Below are 21,048 nucleotides of genomic sequence, written 5' to 3'. Positions count from 1 at the left end.
AAATTATCATGGAGGGCCTAATTCTGAGGAGTCTGATGTCTGGAGGAAGTATATACCGTATACAAGGCCGAGTTGAAGAGTCTAGCCCACTGATAAAACACCTGGTATCCTCAAATGCATAATGTGCTAGTGGCGAAAGAGCTGCGGTGATACAGAGAACAGATACGTATATCTGTACCGGTCATCCTCTTATTTTAGGCTTATGCTTGCACAAGTCGACAACGAATGGAATAGCCGTATTGCAGAATCATGCTGTGTTGCTAACAAAAAGCAAAGCTCGATCGAATGGTCGATTAAACAAGCCGGGCGATGGTATGTATCACGCTTGGCCGGCGCAACTTCCAGGCTTCCGGGAAGAAATCCATTCCATATTCACCGGACGAGACGGAAGCTCGTGGTACTTTGGAAAAGCTACTGCGATTGTGTTGTTGTTATCTTTCTCCCGTGTAACAATTGTGCATAAGGTTGGATTGATGCTTCCCGACCCTGTAATGCATGGTCTCAACTACCATTCATGTAGGGCATCGCTTTATGGATCTACTGTGCAGGAGCTCTGCTCTTGGCCATTTGATTTAAATTCCAGCTAGAAGGCTGCCGCACAAGTGGCTCTTATGACTCCTTCGATCAATGCTAAGTTCAAGTGGTTCCAGAGCGAACATAGCCCGTTACCATAGTTTATGTGCATTAGAAACCATAATTATTAAGTTATGGTATCTTCAAGTGCCCCTGGGTCCAAGAACATTTCGCTTTCAAGTGTCGACTCTGCCGGGCTGCCAGTATACGCACAAGTGGATATTGGTAGTGTAGGTAGGCATATTAACAGAGATAATGAAGGCTTAGCTCTTCACTGTTAAACCAATATCAAGAGGGTGCAGGCATGTATGGTGCCTTAATGATATACAACATGGCAAGGTCCCATCATTAGAATGGAGGTGGGAATCAGGCACATGTCCCAATACTGTAGTTTTGTGTCTAGTATTGCCACAACATCATCGTAAGAAATCCGTTGGTCGTTGTCAAATGCGATTCCCTTTGTTCTGGCCTCTCGGTCCACGGTTGGTACAATGTAATGCCTGCTAATAATGCGCTGAAGCTTGCGCGTTTGACCTCTCGCTTTGGGTGGTTGCGAGGTAATCGTAGTGCTCGCCTCTTAGAGTTTTCGGTCATTCTTTCACAAGGGAAATGGTGTGTGCGGACCGCAATAGTGTGGATTACGATATTATTCTTTCACGGAGAAAGGCCAAGGCGTTCGTTGACCTCCTCTATGATGAGCAGATGTTGATCTCCTTGATATCTTTAGTTAGGAAGACATTGCCACGAATGCAGGCTGTACGTTCGTCCGCGTCTCCTTCGTAGGAACAGCTACTAGCCAACAGATTAATTAAAAATACTTGTAGGTTTGACTTCCTGATCTGCAGTCATGGAAGTATCCTGGTTGTTGTCAGGAGTTCGTATGTCACTATCGGCATGTTTCTCTCCAACGATAGTTGAATCATCTATATCTTCTGCTCAACAGTTAATAACTGCGTTGAGCAGGCAGGACTCCATAAAGTAATTAATATAAGCGTAAATTGGGCATAATCATAGTGTCCCATAGATATAACCAAACAAGATCCCACTAAGCTGGTTATCGTAAGCGTGAATCGAGTATATGAGCCATGTTTAATCGACATTTGGCAAGTAATGGTCATAAGCCTCATATTCGCACCTAGTGCGTCTGCACTAAATGTTTATTGCCACCAATGATGGAAGGTCTGATAAAACATCGAATCTTATAGAGACGCAAGGGTCATGAGGCAAGGGGCGTGCGTGCCCGAAGGGCGTAACCTGTAGACCCTCCACCGCGGCGAGATACTGGCGCAGTGCTACCTCTCAAGGGAAAAAGCCGTTCTTGGGGTAATACTGTTGCCTTAAGCAGGTCTTTCGGCAACAATTCTGTAACTCCATGGCATCAGCTCGGGGTATAGGCTCCAGCTGCACCAGAAGGTGGGCGCTGCGAAACTTTCGCGTTGTACTCGACAAAGATCTCCTATCGAACAGTCCAAGGATCCAATAAGGAAAGTTAAAGTCAGGCACATACGTCCCTTTCGCTCTTTTTGGCGGTCAAGCGAAATTCGCGAAGATGGGCCTGCTCCACGGCGTCGAATGCGTGGGCTGAGGCCAGCGTAACCTGACCGATGGCCTGCCAAGCCTGCTCCGAAAACGGTACACCTAAGAGCAAGCTGGGCAATAGGATTCTTCGATCAGGATCATTGGCAGTCTGGATTAAAACCACAGCATGAGAGCTTTTGCAAAATCGATAGAATGTGGGTTTCGATGCCGCGGGCAAATGCTTTTTTAAGGGGCAGCGTCTAGCATAAGGGGATACATATTCGGATCGTAGCGTACAGCGCCGATTTCCATGTCCAAGTGATTTCCCAGTACTGGCTTCCCAAGGTAGGTATTGATAATCCATGGCGATATTAGCAGCTATTTGCTGTCCCATGAAGGCATAGTGTCCATTGAGCGCAACTATACACTCCTGGCCAATCTGTACGGCCATGACTCTCATTGTGATTAGCTTTTAGGAATTCTATCACTGCTTTGTTCACGATCTATTCGTCATATGCCAATGGCTACTGTTCGTAGACGTTGTCACTCTTAAAAGCCGTCGACACGATGCTCACTTTGGAAATATGGCTTGTCCACGGAGCGGGGGTCGGCTCTTGGGATCTCCATTTGTGTCAAAGGACCATTTCGACTCTCTGGCCGTAGCAGCTCTTGTCAATGCTGCTTGCTTTAGCGAAGTAGGTTCTTGTCTCGAAAAAGGTCTGAGTTCAGCATCCCGCCAATTAACCTACTAGAATGAAGTTCCATTCGTATATCACGTCATACAGTGGATTTGGTAGTAGGGTGATGTACTTTCCGTGAAAAAGCAGGGCTATAGCAAGGATGCTTAGAATCAATACCTTCTCCTGATGTACACGGACCTTTCTAGTATAGCCCCCACCCTGACAGTCAGAGCGCTAAGTGTTCTTCATCCGAGGATCTCATCTAAGAACAATTCAGCTTAGACACATAGGTAATAGCCGGTGATGAATTTGGAGTACAGGGATATATTCACAGTCAATAGACAACTATCCGCCAGACGCAGAATGTAGCCTTTTAGCTGGCACAAGGATAGAGAGCACCTTAGAACAACTATGCCTATTTGCAATGTTCGTCGACTTGGTGTCTGGTACGTGACATCGCAAGCGCTGATTAGAGTGGATATTGTTCATGGCTTTAAATTCCGGGCCCTGTCTTTGGGCATGATTTGCTTTGGGCTATCGTGTTGAAACTCAAACTGGCAGAAGAGCCTGATAGGCAAGTTGCCTTGCCGCTTAGGATAAGTGTCAGGGCTTCGTCGACAGGACTCTAAGGCTGCTGAGGGCCAAGTCTCGATAGATGAAGTCTAACTATGCTTTTAAGCCAAAATCGTAGTATATAATGCCTGTAAAGGAGAAAAAGAAGTTTCATGGCGGAGGGATGGGAAGTGGATATATACGCGTACACTACCATTCAATACATCTCGCGGTTTTCTTAGTGAGGATACGCTATTCATCGTTGGAGCCCCTTAGGTGAAGTGAAGGGCCAAGCATGAGGAGAGTGATTGTAAAATTCGGTAGTTTCATTCCCCATATTAGTGGCATAATTCCACTCTCAAGGAAAAGGATATGCATGAGAAAAGAAAAAATAGTCAGACAATATTTGTATTCGTCAGTATAGAGTAAACCTTCCTTAAAACCCTATATCGTGACTGTTATCAATCACCCAATCTTCAACATAGCTCCGAGGCCATGCGTTGCCACCAAATGCATAGAGCGTGGATGAGCACTGGCATCACATAGTATTTGACAATCTGAGCTGCAAAACCTGATCCAATCATGCGTTGAACGAGGCGGAAAGGAAAAACTTGATGTCTCCCCTGGGACTCAAGATATTTGTCTCCTTATTGTGCAGGTAGAATGATTCTGCCCATCAAGATCCCGTGGATGGTTGTTAAATATATAGACCACGAGGATATAGAAAGCTTCCCGAATGGAGCGGAATGGCAAATAGGAGATGCATACTGGCGTTGGGGTTTTCTCGGAAAAACTGTGCTCGAGGTTGAGAGGTTTGCTCCAGATCGGGTTTGGGATGGGCGACAACCTTGTTTGCAGGCTGAAGAGTTAATCGATAACACTAATTGTAGGCATAGCCAGATTGGAGGGCCTGCGTCGACGGTGCGATGCCCACCTGAAACCATATGTTGGCGAAGTCGTCCGAAAGAGGAGGGTGTAGTTGACTCAGCGGGGCGTGGTCGTCTGGAAGAGGTCATGTCAATACTAGGTAGTATATAGGCTATCCGGTCTAATGCTACAGATACAATGGCGCCCGAATTCGCCTTCCATGCCCGGGCCCTAAGTCCCAAGACACACTAAGCCACTCGAAGATGCGTGCACAGAACTACGGAAGAGGCATAGAAATATAGTCACTGCTTGCGCAAGCTACATGGTATATTTAGTTCACCCAAGGTCTTTTTGTAGACTGCAGTAGCTCACTAAAAGCAGTGCGGTAGATAACTAACCTACGAATGAAAGGAGACTCAAAGAAAGTCGTTATATATCATATACGAGGTACATGAGTGATACAAATCCAATCCAGTCAGAAGAATCGTGGGGATTATATATATGCAACTAGAATATAAATGTTCCAGAAAGTAGGGCTGAATTTTATCAGCACCAAACCTAAGAAGGAAATACTTTGAACAGCAATCAAGAGGGAGGCGTAGAGAGCGTGAAAGAGTCCAACTTCCTTGGAGCAGCTTGCATGCGGCTATAAACCCTTTCTTTCCCTTCCGGCACGAAGTCTAAGAGCAAGAGAATAGACCCTTATTATGTTTCGCTATATGAATGCTAGCGCGTCTACTGTAATTTAGATCTTGATGCCAGACCGACTTGCTGTGTTTTTGATTCCTAGGATACGGAAGCCTGACCGAAAGCTACCGACCGAAAAATGAGTGACCCTTCTTTAACAAGCGCAAGGGCAGCAATTGCTTCTTACTATCTGACGCCGACCCGACGTTCCCCAAGTCATTCAAATCCTCCACGTAAGATAGCAAAAGCTTAGCATAAGATGCAGCCGTCGCGGCTGCATATTCCTGGAACCCTTTACTTTTATGACTATCCGAGTAATCGCAAATCCCCCTGATAACCAAGCATGGGAGGGTGTTCATGATGCCCGCGGCTTCCATCTCGAAGCACAGAACGTTGCTTTCTTGACTCCAACGGTCGCGGAGCTTCGCATTTCTGACAACTCGATTTCCTGACGCAATCGTGTCATAGTGAATATGCGGATGACTATTAGGTCGGCCGGCTCGCATGGACGCCTGAGAAACGTCCCAAGAATCGCATGTAGCGTGTCTCGAGTCATGCACGTAATCGCTGTTGAAAAGCTGGCCCTGCTCCTTCCCGGGGTATTTATATTCCCTTCTGCATGCGATGATGTCGTCGAGGCGTTCCTGGAGTGGGCAAGCAGAAAGATGTGGATCCGACCTCAGATTGCTCCCGGCCGTCATTATGAGCTTGGGGGGCGGATGCAGGCATCTCTGTTGGGGTCATATTGAATCACTCCGGTGGTGGATCCGGCAGGTCTGCTCACAATCACATCAACCAGTCGGATGTCATTGGCGGGAGAAGGGACACCACCTCCGATCCCAACGAGAAGGGCAAATTTGACGCCTGGGAACGTTCTTCTCAAGTTGGCTGCGACATATGCTGCAGAATTGGTCCCGTATTCGCCTTCAGGCAGGCAGGCTGCCACAACTCTATGTTTTCCTATTTCGCCCAAGGCATAGTGATTTGAATCTTCATGCGAAATTATCCCGTCACTGTTGGTATGCGTCACGTCAAATAAAGCACGCACTGCAAGTAGCTCTAGTGTCAGTGCGCATACAATACCCACAGTGTACTTATTTGTTGTTACGGCCCTGAACCTAGATTTTGCAGACAATCTATCCGTGACCGACGCAGTGGGTATGGAGACAGATGTCTGACTCGATGGAGTAACAGAAAATTCAAGGAACTGAACGCCGTCACTCTCTCCTTCAGTGGAGGATGGCACCCCTCGGACTGGATCCGACCTCCATTGAAGGTGAGAGACAAACCCTGTCAAGGCTTTGAGGTTTGCCCCTCACAGGGTCAACAGTATATTTCCAGTGCAAGGGTTTATTCCGACTATATCCAAAAATTACAGCCCCTTAACTCAAGGCCAACTGTGGCTCCATAGGGGAGGCATCGCTAGTCCCTGGAGGAAGAATTACCTGGACAACGTCAATATGTTCGTTATTACTGTCTCCAGTGCATCCACAGTGGGCGAAGGCAGTCTCCGGATTTTGCCAGTCTAGGCTCTTCGTGAGCTTTGGTGGGCTTGCAGTGGCATCACCAATAGACTCCATGATATCCATCAAATCTGCGACGCTAGCTGCCATATAGTACCTGTCCTTCGGCATTGTCACCTACTGAGAACAAGTTGTGTTGGCTGGCTTCATTATTTCTCCAAAACCCCGTCCCAGCACGGTGACCGCATGAATAGATCTTGTGAACTCTATCCAGGCCTTCCCAAATGTATCTAGCGTTGCTACTTATGGATATATCGGATCAACATCCTTGGCAAGATCATGGAAGTCCCAGCCTTCGAGGTGTGCTCGTGGGATATTGTTGCTCCGATAGTGAGTATCATTATGTCCGGCTACACTAACTTGATGATCAATTATCTGCTCCAAGATGTTAAACTGGTGCTCCACTCGATCTTCAAATAGAACATAGCCATGCTTCTCTAGGTAGATTTTGAGCTCCCGGTTTACGCGGCTCAAAAGCACTGAAATGGCTGAGTCGTATTTATATGAATGCTGTGTGGCTTCCTGCATATCCTCATTTCGGAAGAGAAACTCGGAGGCAAACTTGTCGTTGCTGTTATGCGCTAACGAGGCGCGGACCAGATGCAGAGGAGCACTAGTGCCGTTCACCAACCAGCCCTGTTTGGATTCCTCGTCCCAAAGTACTATGAATTTCCTGGAAATCCACTTCAGCTTTCGTATGTAGCCACTTCGCGAAACATGATATGGCGAGTCCTTATATCCAATACTGAATGGTAAGCCGCCTGTGATCATCTGGCCGCCCGATACGGAGGTTTTCTGAAGAAGGCAGTCCGCTCCGGTCCTCGGGAGTCGCGAGCGCCTTATGTCATATTTGGCATCCATTGTTCCTGTAACAGGTAACTAAGTTAGTGAGGAGTACGACACAAGGCGTCAAAACCTACCCGCAAGAAACATTGCTTCCAAACACCACCCAAGCACATGACGCGCCCCTCGCCGTTGTTGGATTCTGATTTCCTCCGTGTGCATGACGAGGCTTTCAAGGTATGATACCCGATCTCCGTGTTGATCATGTACCAGATGCCATAAGATCACATTCCCATACTGGCGTGTGGGAACAAGCATTGTTGAGAACCCTTTTATAACAGTCTTGCCAGCGAACTTATTCACGTATCGGGAGCGTGCTAGTATTGCCATCGTATAAAACGGAATATCCAGGTCATTTGCAGCTTCAGGATGAGACCTTCGAGCAATCGGATACCCCTCCCCCATCACAGGGTTCCGGAACTGGTTGTGCCAACATTGACCGTTGGATTCTGATGGTGAATTTTGTCCCAACGTTAGCATGAAAGAAAGATCGCCAGGTGATCTCTGCCACATATGTTCTTGTCACTAGACGAGAATTATCGTGGAACACTTTGAAGCTCTGAACTATCGGCCGGCTATAGGAAACCCCTTGTGGATGGGGTGAAGACCGGAGTGAAGCGCCAATCCATGCAAATTGCTCCCCTAAGTCTATGATAGAACATGCGGCCCCAACAACCTCAACGCAAAATAAGGACTTTTCAGCAATCTTGGATGGGTCAACCCAAGCAGTAGTTATGGTGCCGTCCGCTAGCTGGCCTAGCCAGACACAGGGATCAATACACGGAAAAGTGTCAAGAGAGCGTTAGAAAACCTACTACTGGAGCCGCAAGGATACACTCGCGGTATTCTTCTAACTCAGAGAGCTCCATCCTGAGGCCTTCGCCATCCTTAATGGTCACCTTCCTTGAGTCGCCTACAGACCTGATGTAGTCCTCAGATGTTATACCATCTTTATCATCACTAGACCCGCCTGCTACCGCCCTCGAATCGCCAGTCCACGGCGTCATGTCTCCATGAGGGGCCATATATTTATCGATTCCCTCGTCGGTCGAGCTCCTATCATACTAGTCCCACATGCTCCTGATATCATCCAAGGACATACCATCGTGCTGGCTCTCACTTTGCTGTGCAGCTCCTTCGTTTGAGTATTTACTAGTGAATTCTTCAGTAATATCCCTATACACATGGTTAATCAGCTCGGATACCATCAGGTGGTAATATATCTTAGACTTACTGTCGATATTTGTGAACAAGCACCATGATATCACGCTGTACCTGTGATACGGTCTTAGATACAAATGCACGTAGGTATTCTGGCAGGAGCTTTGAAATACGGCCAATTGTGTCATCACCAGATTCATAGGGCGAAATAGCAATTGCTGCTCTGCGAGTTCGGTCACATAGGTCTCCTTGATCGACCCAGCAAAGGTCATAACCTCCGAGTATACAGTTTCAGTGTCCTCCTCCCCAGTCATCGACAAGGAGCCAGTACCCGAAATAGGAATATTCCCATGGGAAAATATTTGATCGGACTTGTAATAGGACCGAGTTGTTACATTACCTTCTAATTCGTCTGCAATCTCAATGGCAGTTGCACATATAGACCGTATTTCCACCACCTTCGCCTTCAGCTCTTCTGCTTTCTTCCATTGTCCTTGGTCCCGGTATATAGCTGCCAGGCCCAACATGCTGCTTAGAGTATCGGGATGCTCTGTTTTGTGTAAGCTGATTACTGTCAACCAGTAATTCTTCAAGTATTTTTAATCCAGTTTCCTGATCTGGCTCAGATGTTGTCATCGCATGAGAGGCTAATTCCACAGCTAGCATCCGGCTGCGGGCCGTGGTGAAGAGAATATGGCCTTGTTGGCTCCGAGGGAGAAATTTTCCTAAGTGCTGGGGCCATTTCACTGCCGTTGATCCACATATCTATATCATCAGCGTTATCAAAAATAAAGAAGCCACTTCTCAGTACTTTTCTGGCTAAAATAAGACTTGAGGCGCTTTATTGCCTCCGCTGGCTTCGCGTCTTTCATTCCAACAGCATGCGCGATACTCATGTAGGCTTGTTCAACACATTCGTAGCTAGTACATGGAATCCCGAATGTACCAACTGGGATCTTCCTTTCGTATACAATAAGCCAACTCAAGAGCGATTTGAGTAATTACGTTTATAGATGAATAAGCTTGCTGTTTAGATCGAGTTTCATTTACGAGATTTGTAGTGCTGGTTGGTCGCTGGAGTTGTCGTCTAGTAAAGTCTTGCTAATGGAGATGTATTGGGTTACTGAAAACAGATACAATAACATTTAGACCTTGCGGATCTTCCCCTGGTCTTTAAAGGAGTTAAATTAATGCTAAGGGAAAGAGGAAATGTTCCATGCATGATACATACTCTGAAGCCTGAACAGTTGCCTTAGAATCCCAAGTGGGTGACACCTAAACACAGCTAGTGCCCAGAGGATAACAGAAAGCATAACACAGTTCAGAAAGACGGGCTAATATACTCTATGTATGAAATTTTACACTGTGATTACGCTCTCTGTCCAGCGTATACATGGGTGGTATGAAATTGATCTCCCGTGCCCTACACCAGTACGCAAGGGTGAGGAACAAGGTAACTGTTTTCCAAACTGGCAATATGCTCGCTTCTGACTCCCTGCCGCATCCAGCTTTGTGTTCTGACAGGCAATGGACTGTTAGAAGCTGTATGCCCGCCGCCTTCACAACTTTTGATTGGCCGTCATCAGCAAACTTGCGTTCTCATTGGCGGTAAGCTTAATGCGGGAAGGAGCCAATAAGGGCAGTTTCACGGATAATTCCAGAGAATTTGCCTCAGCGATGACCGAGTCGCCTGAAGGATAGACAGAGGATTTTGATTCCACTATCTTCCGTTCTCCAAAAATAATACATTCGAACGAGAGACTGATTCATAAACAGTTGAGCACTCTTTGAGGGGGTAAACGAGTGTTCATGCACCATATATTCATCACTTTTTTAGCGCCACCAGAAGACCTGGTTATAGAGAGTGTTGTGTTCTCAGGGGAAAGATGGGCAGAATGAAGCTGTATCAGCTACACGTACGTAGCCTACTGAGGTCCGGATGCCATTCTGATAGATACTCAATTCTATGGACGACTGTATCAACTATCTCGACCGCTTCTCTCTCCACTCCTAATGGGTAAAGCCTTCAGGGGCTGAAGTTGGGTGATCGGCCGAGCCACTAGGATCACGTGGTCTCGTATAGATTCATATCAGAGAGTAAGGGCATTGCACTCACGATATGAAAGTGCCGGAAGGGTGCAATGGTTTGATCAAATGAACGGGTACTCTTTAGGTTTGAAGAAGGTTGTTGAGCGTTCAACTTGCATTTGGGTGGGCCTGGAGAAATTGAGTGGACCCTGGTTAACCATGTTGCTCGCGATACAGCGCGTTGAGCCTGGCGAGTACCTGCCTAGCAGCTCAAAAGAGCCTTCTTGAGCGCTTATCATCACTCTATACATGTTGTGGAAACCCAGGTGATCAACTTGGTATTTTCCAACAACGGGGAGCAAGGATCAATACCTAGTTCTCAAGGACCAGGAGTGCTCAGGGACCGCTGCCAACGTAGAGGCACGGTTGACGTCGGACTATCTGCATTGAAAGCCTATTTGCGTTTAGAGGACTTGACCATTGGAGGGCGCTTGTATCATTTTATCATCAGCGTCAAGCACGTTGAAAATCAAACTTGTCACATGATAGACGTTCAGCACCTTTTTTTGTCGATGTAAAGCGAGAACCAGTGAATTCCTGTTTGGGGTTAGTCTTTACCCTTTCGGGATAGAGGCCCGATACGCCGTATTGTCATCATCTTGATTCTGTCGGTTGCGAAAGGGAGGCAACTTCTTCAACTTTATTTTCCTCTTGGAACTATTCACTATATTCTGACTTTTCTCCTCTCTCATATCAACTGGACGAAATGTGAAGTGCCATACATTTGGTGTTTCTCACCAGATCTGTTTGATTGCAGTATTTCATAATCAACTATCCCTCAGTTCTCACAACACTTTCCACCAAACCTACCAACCCTATGTCAAGGGTATCTACTATTCAGGGTAGAGGACCTGTCAACTAGGTAAGGGTACGTAGGCTAAAAGAAAGAGAGAGGTCAAAGGCAGGCAGTAGATACTATTCAGACAGGAGACTGATTCTTGATCTCCTACTACTGCTAACGATTCGCTAATTTATAGCTAAAGGCTCCATGCCTAAAGGATTCAGAATCCCGTTGAACCCAATCTGTCGTGTGGCCTGATATTCCTCATCGGTGGCCGATTGTCTATGCACCTGGGCCAGGGTATCCTGTACGGTCATCAGGCCGAATCGCTATTCGATCTGTGACACCCTACGTCGCGCCAAAAAATTGCAAGGATGCTTTTTCACTCACCTCTTCGAATGATTTCTTCCCCTTTGAGCCTGCCCCTAGAAAAGAAGCGTACTTCAACCTCTCGCACAATGAGCACAGGCCAGTGTACAGCAGTTATAAAGACGGGCATATTGGCGATTCCATGTCCATGTTCACAAGGGATTTTCACTATGACATCAGCATCAACCCTTGAAGTGAAATGCCAGAGGTGTGACCATCTCCTCTCAGAGCACCAGGATTTTCATACCAAATCATCTCCGACGGAAATATTAGCATCTGCCGGCAACCCTGATCACATACAGGAGCACTTCAGAAAACGTAAGTGTCAAATCTTGTCCCCTCAGAGGTCATAATTAGAGCCGACAATCATATGCGATGGATAGCTCCTAATAATCCAACGAGATGTTTACGCAAGGACACAGTATCAAAGCTTGCAGCTGCTGTGGATTCTCAAAATGTTATACACATACGCGGAACACCAGCGAGCGGAAAAACGGTCCTGTCTGAACTCCTAAGGGACTATTACGTCGAGAATAATAGGAAGGTATTTCTACTCGAGACATGGGAGCCGCTGGAGTCTTTCCATGGCAAGGACCCTTGGACCCGATTCGCCCTGCTCCTGCAACAAAGGTATCCTGAATATAGTCACACGGAATTTTTTGCTTCAAAGACTGTAATTGTTGTTGATGAGGCTCAGGCTTCATACAAGGACTCTTATTTCTGGAACACAATCGTTAAAGAGCGAAGGTCTGGTGAAGGCGAGGATATAAATATCTGTCTTTTCTGTTCCTACGGAAGCCCTCTGACAGGCCTGGAGGTAGACCACCTATGGTTTTCTCCAGCTACCTTTGGTCCCGCGCAGCGCATTACACTGACCCCTCAACCTGGCAAAGATTCACCAAAGCTCGGCTTATTTTTTACACCAGATGAATTTGATGAGGCTGTGTCACTTCTGACTACAAATAAATACGAAGAAAAATTCACAATTGATAAAGAGGCTATGAGCTACTTATACGAGCTGACAAATGGGCATCCCGGAGGGGTGACATCATTAGTCAATTTTGTTCATTCTGTATGTACCGTTCTTGACCCCAAACCAGAAAAGTAAACGGATGAGCTTTAGGCTTGCTTGCGCAACTAACTCTAGCTTAGGCGCATCGTCATGACTTAAAGCACAGATGTATCAGTACAATAACGAAAGATCATCTTCTTGATAATTTGAAGGATGATACTCAAGTCTTCCAGTATCTCACGAATCAGGCTGTTTTCCGCTCATTCCCTACTGGAGGGCACTTAACACCTGAAGCCGGTGGAACACTGTGCAAGACTTTAGAGGAGGGAAATATGCGATTTAATAGTGATGATGTGGGTATGCAGCAATGTTACGAGAGAGGCTGGGTTCACCGGATATCTGTGGGAGAGATCAACACATATGATGTTGTTGTCCTGCCGTCACGCCTGCATGAGAAGTAAGTTAAGTTCTTGTGTGGTATTTCTTGTCTTAATCTGACCCTGTCTTAGATGGCTTGAATTCATCATCGGCCAGGACACGAGGCCTTTGCCTGCGAGATTCAACCAGCTAGATACATTATGCCTGGAGGTTCTCAGTAAATTTTCGACAATTAACCTGAGACATGCTGTTCAAGGCAAGAAAATGTCGACTGCAGCAAAATGTAGGCCCATGGAGGCGCAATATCAGGACGAATTTTACAGGTCATTCAATCTTTTGGCAGGCCGAGGTGTGCCGATCTGCAGTGAATGGTCAAGGACTAGTGATGGCCGAGTTGGCTTTTATATTCCAGAAAAGAAGTGGGCGATTGAGTTGCTCAGGGATCATGATCGGGTCAATGAACATATCTCTCGATTCAAGGAGGGGGGGAGGTACTTTTCCTGGTTAAAGGAGAATATGGTTGAAGACTGGATCATAATCAACTGTGCCTCCTCTCCCCCAATAAGAGGTATGTGTCTACTTTGCATAGCTGTTATTCCCACTCATCTTGCCCACAATCTATAGGATATTCCGAGCCAAGACTCTGGACTGCTGTTTTCGCCAATAATTATTCTGAGTTGAAAGTATATGATTACCAAGAGAGGCCTTTAATTGATATCCGTCTGCAAAATTAAGGGTATGTCAACCAGCTTGTTCGTGTCCCGCCAGGGCTCCATTATGATGGGAAGGGAGGCTAATACAAGCGAATCAGAATACAGAGCAGCTTAGCCACTAATGGCCATGGATCTTTTACCGAGAGGCCTGTAAATCTATATGGTCGAACTAAATGAAACCAAGGTTTATTTCCTCAATACCTTTTGACCAAGCAGTAATTACAAGGCAACATATTGGAAGACCATCAGCAAAATTTACCCGAAGACTGAATTCACAGGTCCTTTAATTACGGCAAGGTGTGTATAGCATTAATCGTTCAGTTCTGGCAGGATTTTCCAATTCCCGGGGGACGTTCGGGAACCTACACGCCACCCTAGCTCAGCAGATTTGAATGAGGTCTTCAATGTACCTGGAGTGCCGACATACTGGTCATGATTCGCAACCATAAGAATCACTCGGCAGATGGTCCGCGGCAAGTGGTCTAGTGCTGACGGGTGAGTTCGCCCGCTTTATTCCGGGAAAACACAGAGTTGCAAACATCTGAACCAGAGGTTCTTCGCATTCTTACTCGCCTCGACTCTGATTTGTTGTCACCCGTGTCAGCGGTGCGTTTTCTTGTTTGTTCTAAGGTAAACTACATGTCCTATTTCGAGGCGAGGTTGGTTAGACATCGACAAGGATCGGCGGCCACGACAACGTCTAGTTCTGCGTATTCGGTACAGTCGGTCTTATTAAAGATATCTCGCTACTATTATCCTTAGCTAGCTATAAAATAATATTTCGCGAGGCGAACCAAAGAATAGGGACTAGAAGAACAGTTAGTATATTTATTAAAGAATTACATCTAAGGATAAGAGAGCTATCCTCAGCGACAGTAAAAATATTTTTAGGGTTACGATCTGCGTACAGCCAACCTTTCTATTATAGGAGGCGGTGTGTCACGTGAGCTTAAAATCGTACTAAGCAGAACTCGGCCCCGAACTCAACCTCCTAGAATCCTATATTCTAGAATCTCTCCGCACTATCATTTAGCCTCATTTATTTCCTATAATACGACTGGTATTCCACCTCTGCCGGGACCAGAATTTCAGTTGTTTGATCAACTTGATGATATATCCACTTTGTTTAATGATTTCACCTTTAACCATGGATGGGCGTCGAAAATTAAGCGAACCAACCACCACACGTACGGCAAATCTATATTGTGCGCACCAAGGCTCACCGGGAGATGTCTCCAGAAGACAAAGCGGACGTTGTAGAATAGGCCTGTCCCTTTCTCGCGAATGTATTGAGATCGTGGACTAGTAAAGTTGGGCACGGGGACTCTGCCAGACTGTCGGGCCATGGCCTCATTGTTGAATCATTCGATCAGACGATGGGTGTAGAAGTAACCAGCACTGTCTGCATTCCAGTGGCCTGGGTTATTGTTGAGTTGTGGGCTCGAGCGTCGGAAGTAGACCTCCCCTTCTGGGTGTGTTGAAGAATTCTAGGATGGACTGCACTATAAAACCTGCCAAGAATTGAAAGTTAACAGAAGAAAAGACAAATCATCCACTGCTACGGAGACTTCATACATCCTTAAATAACGCAAATCAGTTTCAGCTGCTTGACTGAGCATTGTCTCGTCCACAGGGATGACAGTTAGGCTGTAATACAGCAAAGAAGGGAATCCCATGCAGACCCCGGTCTATTCTCATGTAGCTCATCGACATGATTCGAGTGAGCGTTCGGAGTTCTAACAGTTTCAACTCCGAGCTGGACGCCTTCTCTTAATTAATTGGCGTATGTCTGCATTAAATCCGGCCTCTGCTCCGGCCTTGGTATGATGTTGCCACATTATCTTTCACTGCTAAGTGGCCTGGACGCTCAATCTGTTTACTCTTCTGGCTTGCAGTTTGCGTTGCAAGACAGGGAGACAGCGCTATGGCGAGCGTCTTGGTTGTTTTGTATATAGGCTTTCCAAAATGGGGATACGCAGGTTTCATATATGTCTGCTGCATTAAGGGTTTGAGGGCTTTTACATGGCTTACGGCTTAGATTCTGCCACAACACTGAGGCGTCTACATATCTAGACATCCAGTAGTTAGACTCTAGCAGGTTAATGGAACCTTGATGGATTGGTTAGGACACGATGTATGAGTTCAGCGGTTAGGATGAACAACGAAACTAAAGCCACTCAGCGACATCAAGGACTCATCGCAGAGCCAACCTGAAAGCACCATGATATGTGTGTGTATGGGGCGACTCGGGGAGAGAACCCACAAAAAGATTCAGTACTCGATTGAAGATTGGAATCGAAGGGCGGAAATAAATGAATAAGGGTACCAATGCTGATGCCTGGTGGCGCCGGGTACGAATCGTTTTGATATTTTGGGCTTCGTCGATGATTATCTGTGCGAGATTCCCCCCCCCCCCCCCATCCTAGAGATATACTGAATGATGGGCCTGCACTTCGTATTACCTTGTCGGCTTGTCCGTTACCTACGTTTCAGCCAAGCTGTGTATCGCGGCTCGTTTCTCGACTTTCACATCAGGGATATAACCTGTAGTTTAGATGCTGATTCACGTTGGCTTTGTATGTCAAGTCAAGACCCTCTGTGAGTCAGGTTCGTTTAACCAGGATCTCAAATGAGATGAGGCCAAATGTCTCATTAGAAATGGCTATAATCATATTTCATCACCTTGTGATTCCATATAAAAAGATTCGATCTTGTATAGGGAACTGTATTTAAATCGTATCTGACGACCAGAAAACGAGCAGATTGATGATCCTGAGAAGGATCAAGAAGGCCTATCCAGGGAGAAATCATGGACCCTTCATGACAAAGGAGTTCACACAAAACACCTAATCACTAGACATTCATATGTCTGTGGTACTAGGTAATGCTATGGTCATATTCAATAGATCTGATGTAATATTGCATGCCACAATTATCAAGGTGCATATATAGGCAATTAAACCCAGTATGTTCTACTCCATGTGTGTGGCGAGTGTGCATACCTTTGGGAAGGCCCTTTAACATAAGTATTACCTGTGACCTAGCTCCCATTAGCCTCGCATAGTAGATCAGAAATCGTTGTGGAAGAGCCTGGTGTATCCTTGCTCTTTTAGTATCGATATGCTTAGCTCAATAGTACCATCTGTTCTAAATCTTCTCCCTCGGTGTGTACTCCGTACGATGTGGACTTAGTCAAGGCCAAGGGCAGATTTGCGAGTATGGTCATATACATAAACATATCTCCGAGTCATGAGACATACCCTACCCTACAGCATTAAATACTACATGAACGACCACTCCACACCAATCAACAAAAGCATCCATGGCATTACCAGTCATTATAATACACCTATAATACAACCTTTCACCAGACCTTAACGCCTACTGGTCTGCGTAAACTCCCTATCCACACGGATCCCATTCAAAGGAATCTCATCCCCACTCAAACGCCCATTAACCCTCGGCCCTAACACATTCGTATACGTCTTCGCATAATCCGGCCTAAACGACGCATCCATTCGTGCCTGCTCTGCCGTCGAGTCCGTTTCATCCGGTAAATGGTAGAAGGAATGCCGCTTTGGTCGCTCGGTCTGCTGGATGATGGTGATGGTGCTGTCGTCCAGGTGGGATGGTCCAGTTGTAGGATTCGATGTCTTGCTGATTTGGCCATTTGTGCTTCGGAAGAGGGCCGGTAGTTTGCCGTTGAAGCCGAGGAGGCGGGCTCCTAGACGGAGGGCTGGGCGGAGGGTTGGGAGACAGGCGGAGACGATACCGGCGGACATCTCTATGGCGGTCCAGCCTACTGTTGGGGCGAGAGTGTAGGAGGAATCCATTGGGTCATAAGTGAAGAGGACTGAGAAGCGGTAGGCGGAGGCGAAGACAACGCTGTGGAAGTTAGACTGGTAAGAAAGATGGAGAGATAAAAGTGGCGGACGCCTTACAAGAAGCCCAGGCTGAAGGCGAAAAGCACCGCTATCTTTTCTGAGAGACGAAGCTGGAGCTTCAATATTTGAGGAATTGGGAGACACAAAATGATAAGGTCGGTTGCGATTGTTGAGACGGCGTTGGCGATCCATGTGCCGACTTGGTTGATACATCGGCCTGGGATCTGGGGATACCAGAGTTTCTGGACCGGCACGCAGATGAAGATGAAGAGGAAGGTAATGCAGATAACCCAGAGGCAGACGAAGACTCCGATGATGATTGCCCATGTCTTGAAATAGGGGAAGCGGAAAACTCGGTAGTACATGAGCAGAATGCCAAGCTTGGTCCAGACGAGGTTGAACACGTAGAGAATCTCGGCCACGACGAGGTATTTTGCAATCATAACAACGTTACTGGTTGGGATGAAGTTGGCGTGAAGACCCATACCTTCTTTAATCATGGCGTAGATGAATCCGACAACAATAAAATTCCAGAACTATGGTCAGAGTCGTAGATCAGTAACAATGCCATCAAGGTGCCTGGCAACGACAATAGGACACTAACCATGGAGAAAATGATCATGTAGTCATCCCACCATAACTTCTGCTTTCTTTCATAACGTGCCACCAGTCGGAGGCAAACAGCCACGAAGGCCAACGCCGTGACTGCGGCCGTCGTGGCTATCGACCATGGCTGAAGATCATCCTTGTCATTCTCCATGAGGTGCAAATAAATGCCATGGAGCAGACATGAACAACAGACGCCGGAAGAACGAGGGAGGCACTACTTAGCCTAATATATCCGAGTGAGCAGAGCCCGGGAAAACCCCCCTTCATCGTATGTTCTACCGTTCATTCGTGGGTATAATCTCGTTCTCCGCACGGCAATGAAACATGGTGTGTCAAAGGTGGATCCGGTGCATTTTGGATCGACATAGACTCGTAAAGAGACGAGAAAACCAGGAATTGGCCTGACATGCCGGTCTATTCGAAATTGGAATCTTTAGGGTTTATCGGCCAACCGTTAACCTACACCGGGTTGGGCATCTGCTCCGACGCTCCACTCATCCTCATGAACCGCTGGCCAGTAAATGAAGGGTCTGCGGGTCAAAAGTCCACGTGGATTGTGGGATTGGTTCCTGAGGTTTAAATAGGTGCCTAATTATTGCAAAAAAAAAAAAAAAAAAGAAAGAAAGAAACCTATCAAGGACAAAGCATAATAGACGGAAAAAAAAGTGCCCACAAGGTAATTTCCACGACGGTCTCAAAATATCAAAACCAGTCCACTCCCGCTATCTTCACGCTTGTCCAAGTGGTGGCAACCTCTTTACAGACGAAGCATTTCAAAATACCCTCCAATGACATGTTGAACTGGTTGTCACGTATATAAAACATTCTCAAGCTACCTATATGCGACGCTCACGCCGTGGCAATCATTTATACTTCGTGACCATTTCCAGAAGCGCCTCGTTCACCTCTTTAGGATTAGTGGCATTCAGATAATGCGCACCGCTCTCGATCATGACCAGCTTGGCGTCCTTAGAAGAGGTGAAAAGTTCGATTTGTTCGGCGGGGACAACCGTTCCAAATGGTGTATCATCAGTGCCCTTATCGCTCGTTAACGCACAGATCACACAATAGAGTCGGATGGAGATAAATCCGGCACTCACCTGGAGCCAATAAACAGGGCATTTGATGTCCCTCAAGCGCAACAACAGCCCATCTCTCTCGAGGAGGCAATTGAGCGCCATCCGCACCTTCTTCCGGCCCTCGTCGCCCTTATATACCTCTTTCAAGGTCTGAGTCCAGAACGCGGATTTCTCCGCGCTGGCTGCGGCACCGAAACCAATGCCGGCCACCAAACCACACCAAACATCATCTACAACAAAGTCAGGTGTAGGTGAGGGACTCGTCCACTTCTCGTAAAAGGCCATGAGACTGGCCGCAGGGTCCCAGCAGCCCTTGGACCGGGAATCAGCTGATTCGTAATCCATGCTTGTCCCCAGGGGCATGAGACCGAGAATCTGGTAATATGTGAGGTGAGGTTAATCCTATTCTTCTTGGCATGCGCTAAAGTCGGCGGTGCATTAGCTTGAACTTACCCTATCCGGAGCGAGGAGCGCCATCCGGGTCACAATCCACCCTCCTTGACTCGTCCCCAGGACGAACGCCTTCTGGATCCCAAAGTGGTCCATGACTTGCAAGGCCATAACGGCGGAATCCCAGTAGGTGAAATGCTCAGAAGGACAACTGGTCGAGCCATGGCCTAATGGCTCGATAGCCAACAGGTTCATGGCATCAGTTAAATCCTTATTATTAAACTGATCATGGTAGAGAGACACCGTCATGCACATCGAATTGACGAGCACGCATGTTGGCTTGGAGGGGTCATAGTGATTGTTTGAGAGCGCGTAACCGGCTTTGATGCCGCCCAGGTGGGGAACTTGGATAGTTTGTGTGGCGGCCATTTCGGCAATACACAGTAGTACTGATAGTGTGAGCACTTGAATATGATGGTGTGGGATTTCAGCTTGTATTCTTAGGCGAGGTCGCGCTCATTTCATAGACCGAAGAAACTTACCATGCCACATCACTTCGGCACATAGCCCCTCCAGATTTTCCCCTCTTGATACACAAATCCCAACAGAGTTTGGGTGTGGCCTCTCGTATTCGTCCACCTTGAAGGTTGATCTCCATGTGGACTGAGGTTGACACGCCAAGTGTCGGCATATGCTCCATTTTTGGCTGGATCAGCGACGGCTATGGCCCATGGACCGCTCTAAGCTTATGATTAAGGGTAGTGCTGTCAACCGTGTCTGCTCTTTCCGGAAGTCTTCCGAGACATTGCCGGTAGCTCCACTATGTAAATGCGGAAGAACGGCATGTAGGAAATCCTTAACTGAAGGGGATTAGCTACGACAAATAGCTGAATAATGCCAACTACCGGTAGTCATCTGGGGTCCACTTATGGTGTGCAATTCTTTGCATTCCAGAGGGTTTCTTCAAAGTGAGGCGGACAGACTTTGAGAATGTAACACGCCAATTCAATCATGTCACCCCTTTCCTCCCTTTGGTCCTTGCAATACTAGATGGAAAGAATACAACAGAGACACCTATTATGGTTCAAATATTTGTAAAGCACACTACACATGCATATAAGAGACCTTCTTGTGTAGTGTGCAGAATCCGAATCATGCAAGGGCCTTCTCGCATATCCCCCCCACTTGGTCACTCAACCTGAATAACCGTAACATAAGTACTAATTTATTACGACATATTATAGCGGTTCTCTCAGATCGATCACGTAGACCAGGTTTAATTCCTGGGCCCATACCAAACCGGGCTGTTGGGATATGGAGTGGAAATGTAACTTTTTGCAA

The 21,048-nt window shown here is 46.8% G+C and overlaps 5 protein-coding genes across 5 annotated transcripts; 1 reads left to right on the top strand and 4 right to left on the bottom strand.

Moving 5' to 3' along the window:
* Window positions 1–5,002: 5,002 nt before the first annotated feature.
* Window positions 5,003–8,268, bottom strand: BDW43DRAFT_321490 (Pfs domain protein; the record flags this gene model as incomplete). The annotated part of the gene is made up of 9 exons (XM_032049339.1): window positions 5,003–5,584; window positions 5,632–6,099; window positions 6,143–6,236; window positions 6,276–6,479; window positions 6,522–6,616; window positions 6,665–7,266; window positions 7,321–7,692; window positions 7,775–7,994; window positions 8,059–8,268. 9 exons carry the CDS (start codon window positions 8,266–8,268, stop codon window positions 5,003–5,005), a joined length of 2,847 nt encoding a protein of 948 aa, XP_031897182.1.
* Window positions 8,269–11,812: 3,544 nt separating this feature from the next.
* On the top strand, window positions 11,813–13,766 carry BDW43DRAFT_314033 (uncharacterized protein; the record flags this gene model as incomplete). Its single annotated transcript, XM_032047717.1, has 5 exons — window positions 11,813–11,960; window positions 12,026–12,714; window positions 12,795–13,111; window positions 13,164–13,600; window positions 13,657–13,766. 5 exons carry the CDS (start codon window positions 11,813–11,815, stop codon window positions 13,764–13,766), a joined length of 1,701 nt encoding a protein of 566 aa, XP_031897181.1.
* Window positions 13,767–14,773: 1,007 nt separating this feature from the next.
* BDW43DRAFT_285770 (uncharacterized protein) lies at window positions 14,774–15,248 on the bottom strand. The gene has a single exon (XM_032042971.1). The coding sequence runs from the start codon at window positions 15,089–15,091 to the stop codon at window positions 14,846–14,848; it is 246 nt and encodes an 81-aa protein (XP_031897180.1). The 5' UTR covers window positions 15,092–15,248; the 3' UTR covers window positions 14,774–14,845.
* A 1,871-nt stretch (window positions 15,249–17,119) lies between these two features.
* On the bottom strand, window positions 17,120–18,389 carry BDW43DRAFT_314032 (uncharacterized protein; the record flags this gene model as incomplete). Its single annotated transcript, XM_032047716.1, has 3 exons — window positions 17,120–17,630; window positions 17,687–18,165; window positions 18,234–18,389. The coding sequence occupies 3 exons, from the start codon at window positions 18,387–18,389 to the stop codon at window positions 17,120–17,122; spliced, it is 1,146 nt and encodes a 381-aa protein (XP_031897179.1).
* A 690-nt stretch (window positions 18,390–19,079) lies between these two features.
* BDW43DRAFT_321484 (alpha/beta fold hydrolase) lies at window positions 19,080–20,136 on the bottom strand (the record flags this gene model as incomplete). Its single annotated transcript, XM_032049338.1, has 3 exons — window positions 19,080–19,275; window positions 19,339–19,692; window positions 19,771–20,136. 3 exons carry the CDS (start codon window positions 20,134–20,136, stop codon window positions 19,102–19,104), a joined length of 894 nt encoding a protein of 297 aa, XP_031897178.1. The 3' UTR covers window positions 19,080–19,101.
* Between the last annotated feature and the right edge of the window lie 912 nt (window positions 20,137–21,048).

Source organism: Aspergillus alliaceus (assembly GCF_009176365.1).
Source record: "Aspergillus alliaceus strain CBS 536.65 unplaced genomic scaffold BDW43scaffold_43, whole genome shotgun sequence".
NCBI classification, from domain to species: Eukaryota; Fungi; Ascomycota; class Eurotiomycetes; order Eurotiales; family Aspergillaceae; genus Aspergillus; species Aspergillus alliaceus.
Note: the sequence above shows the minus strand (reverse complement) of the source record. Positions and strands in the feature narration are given on the sequence as shown.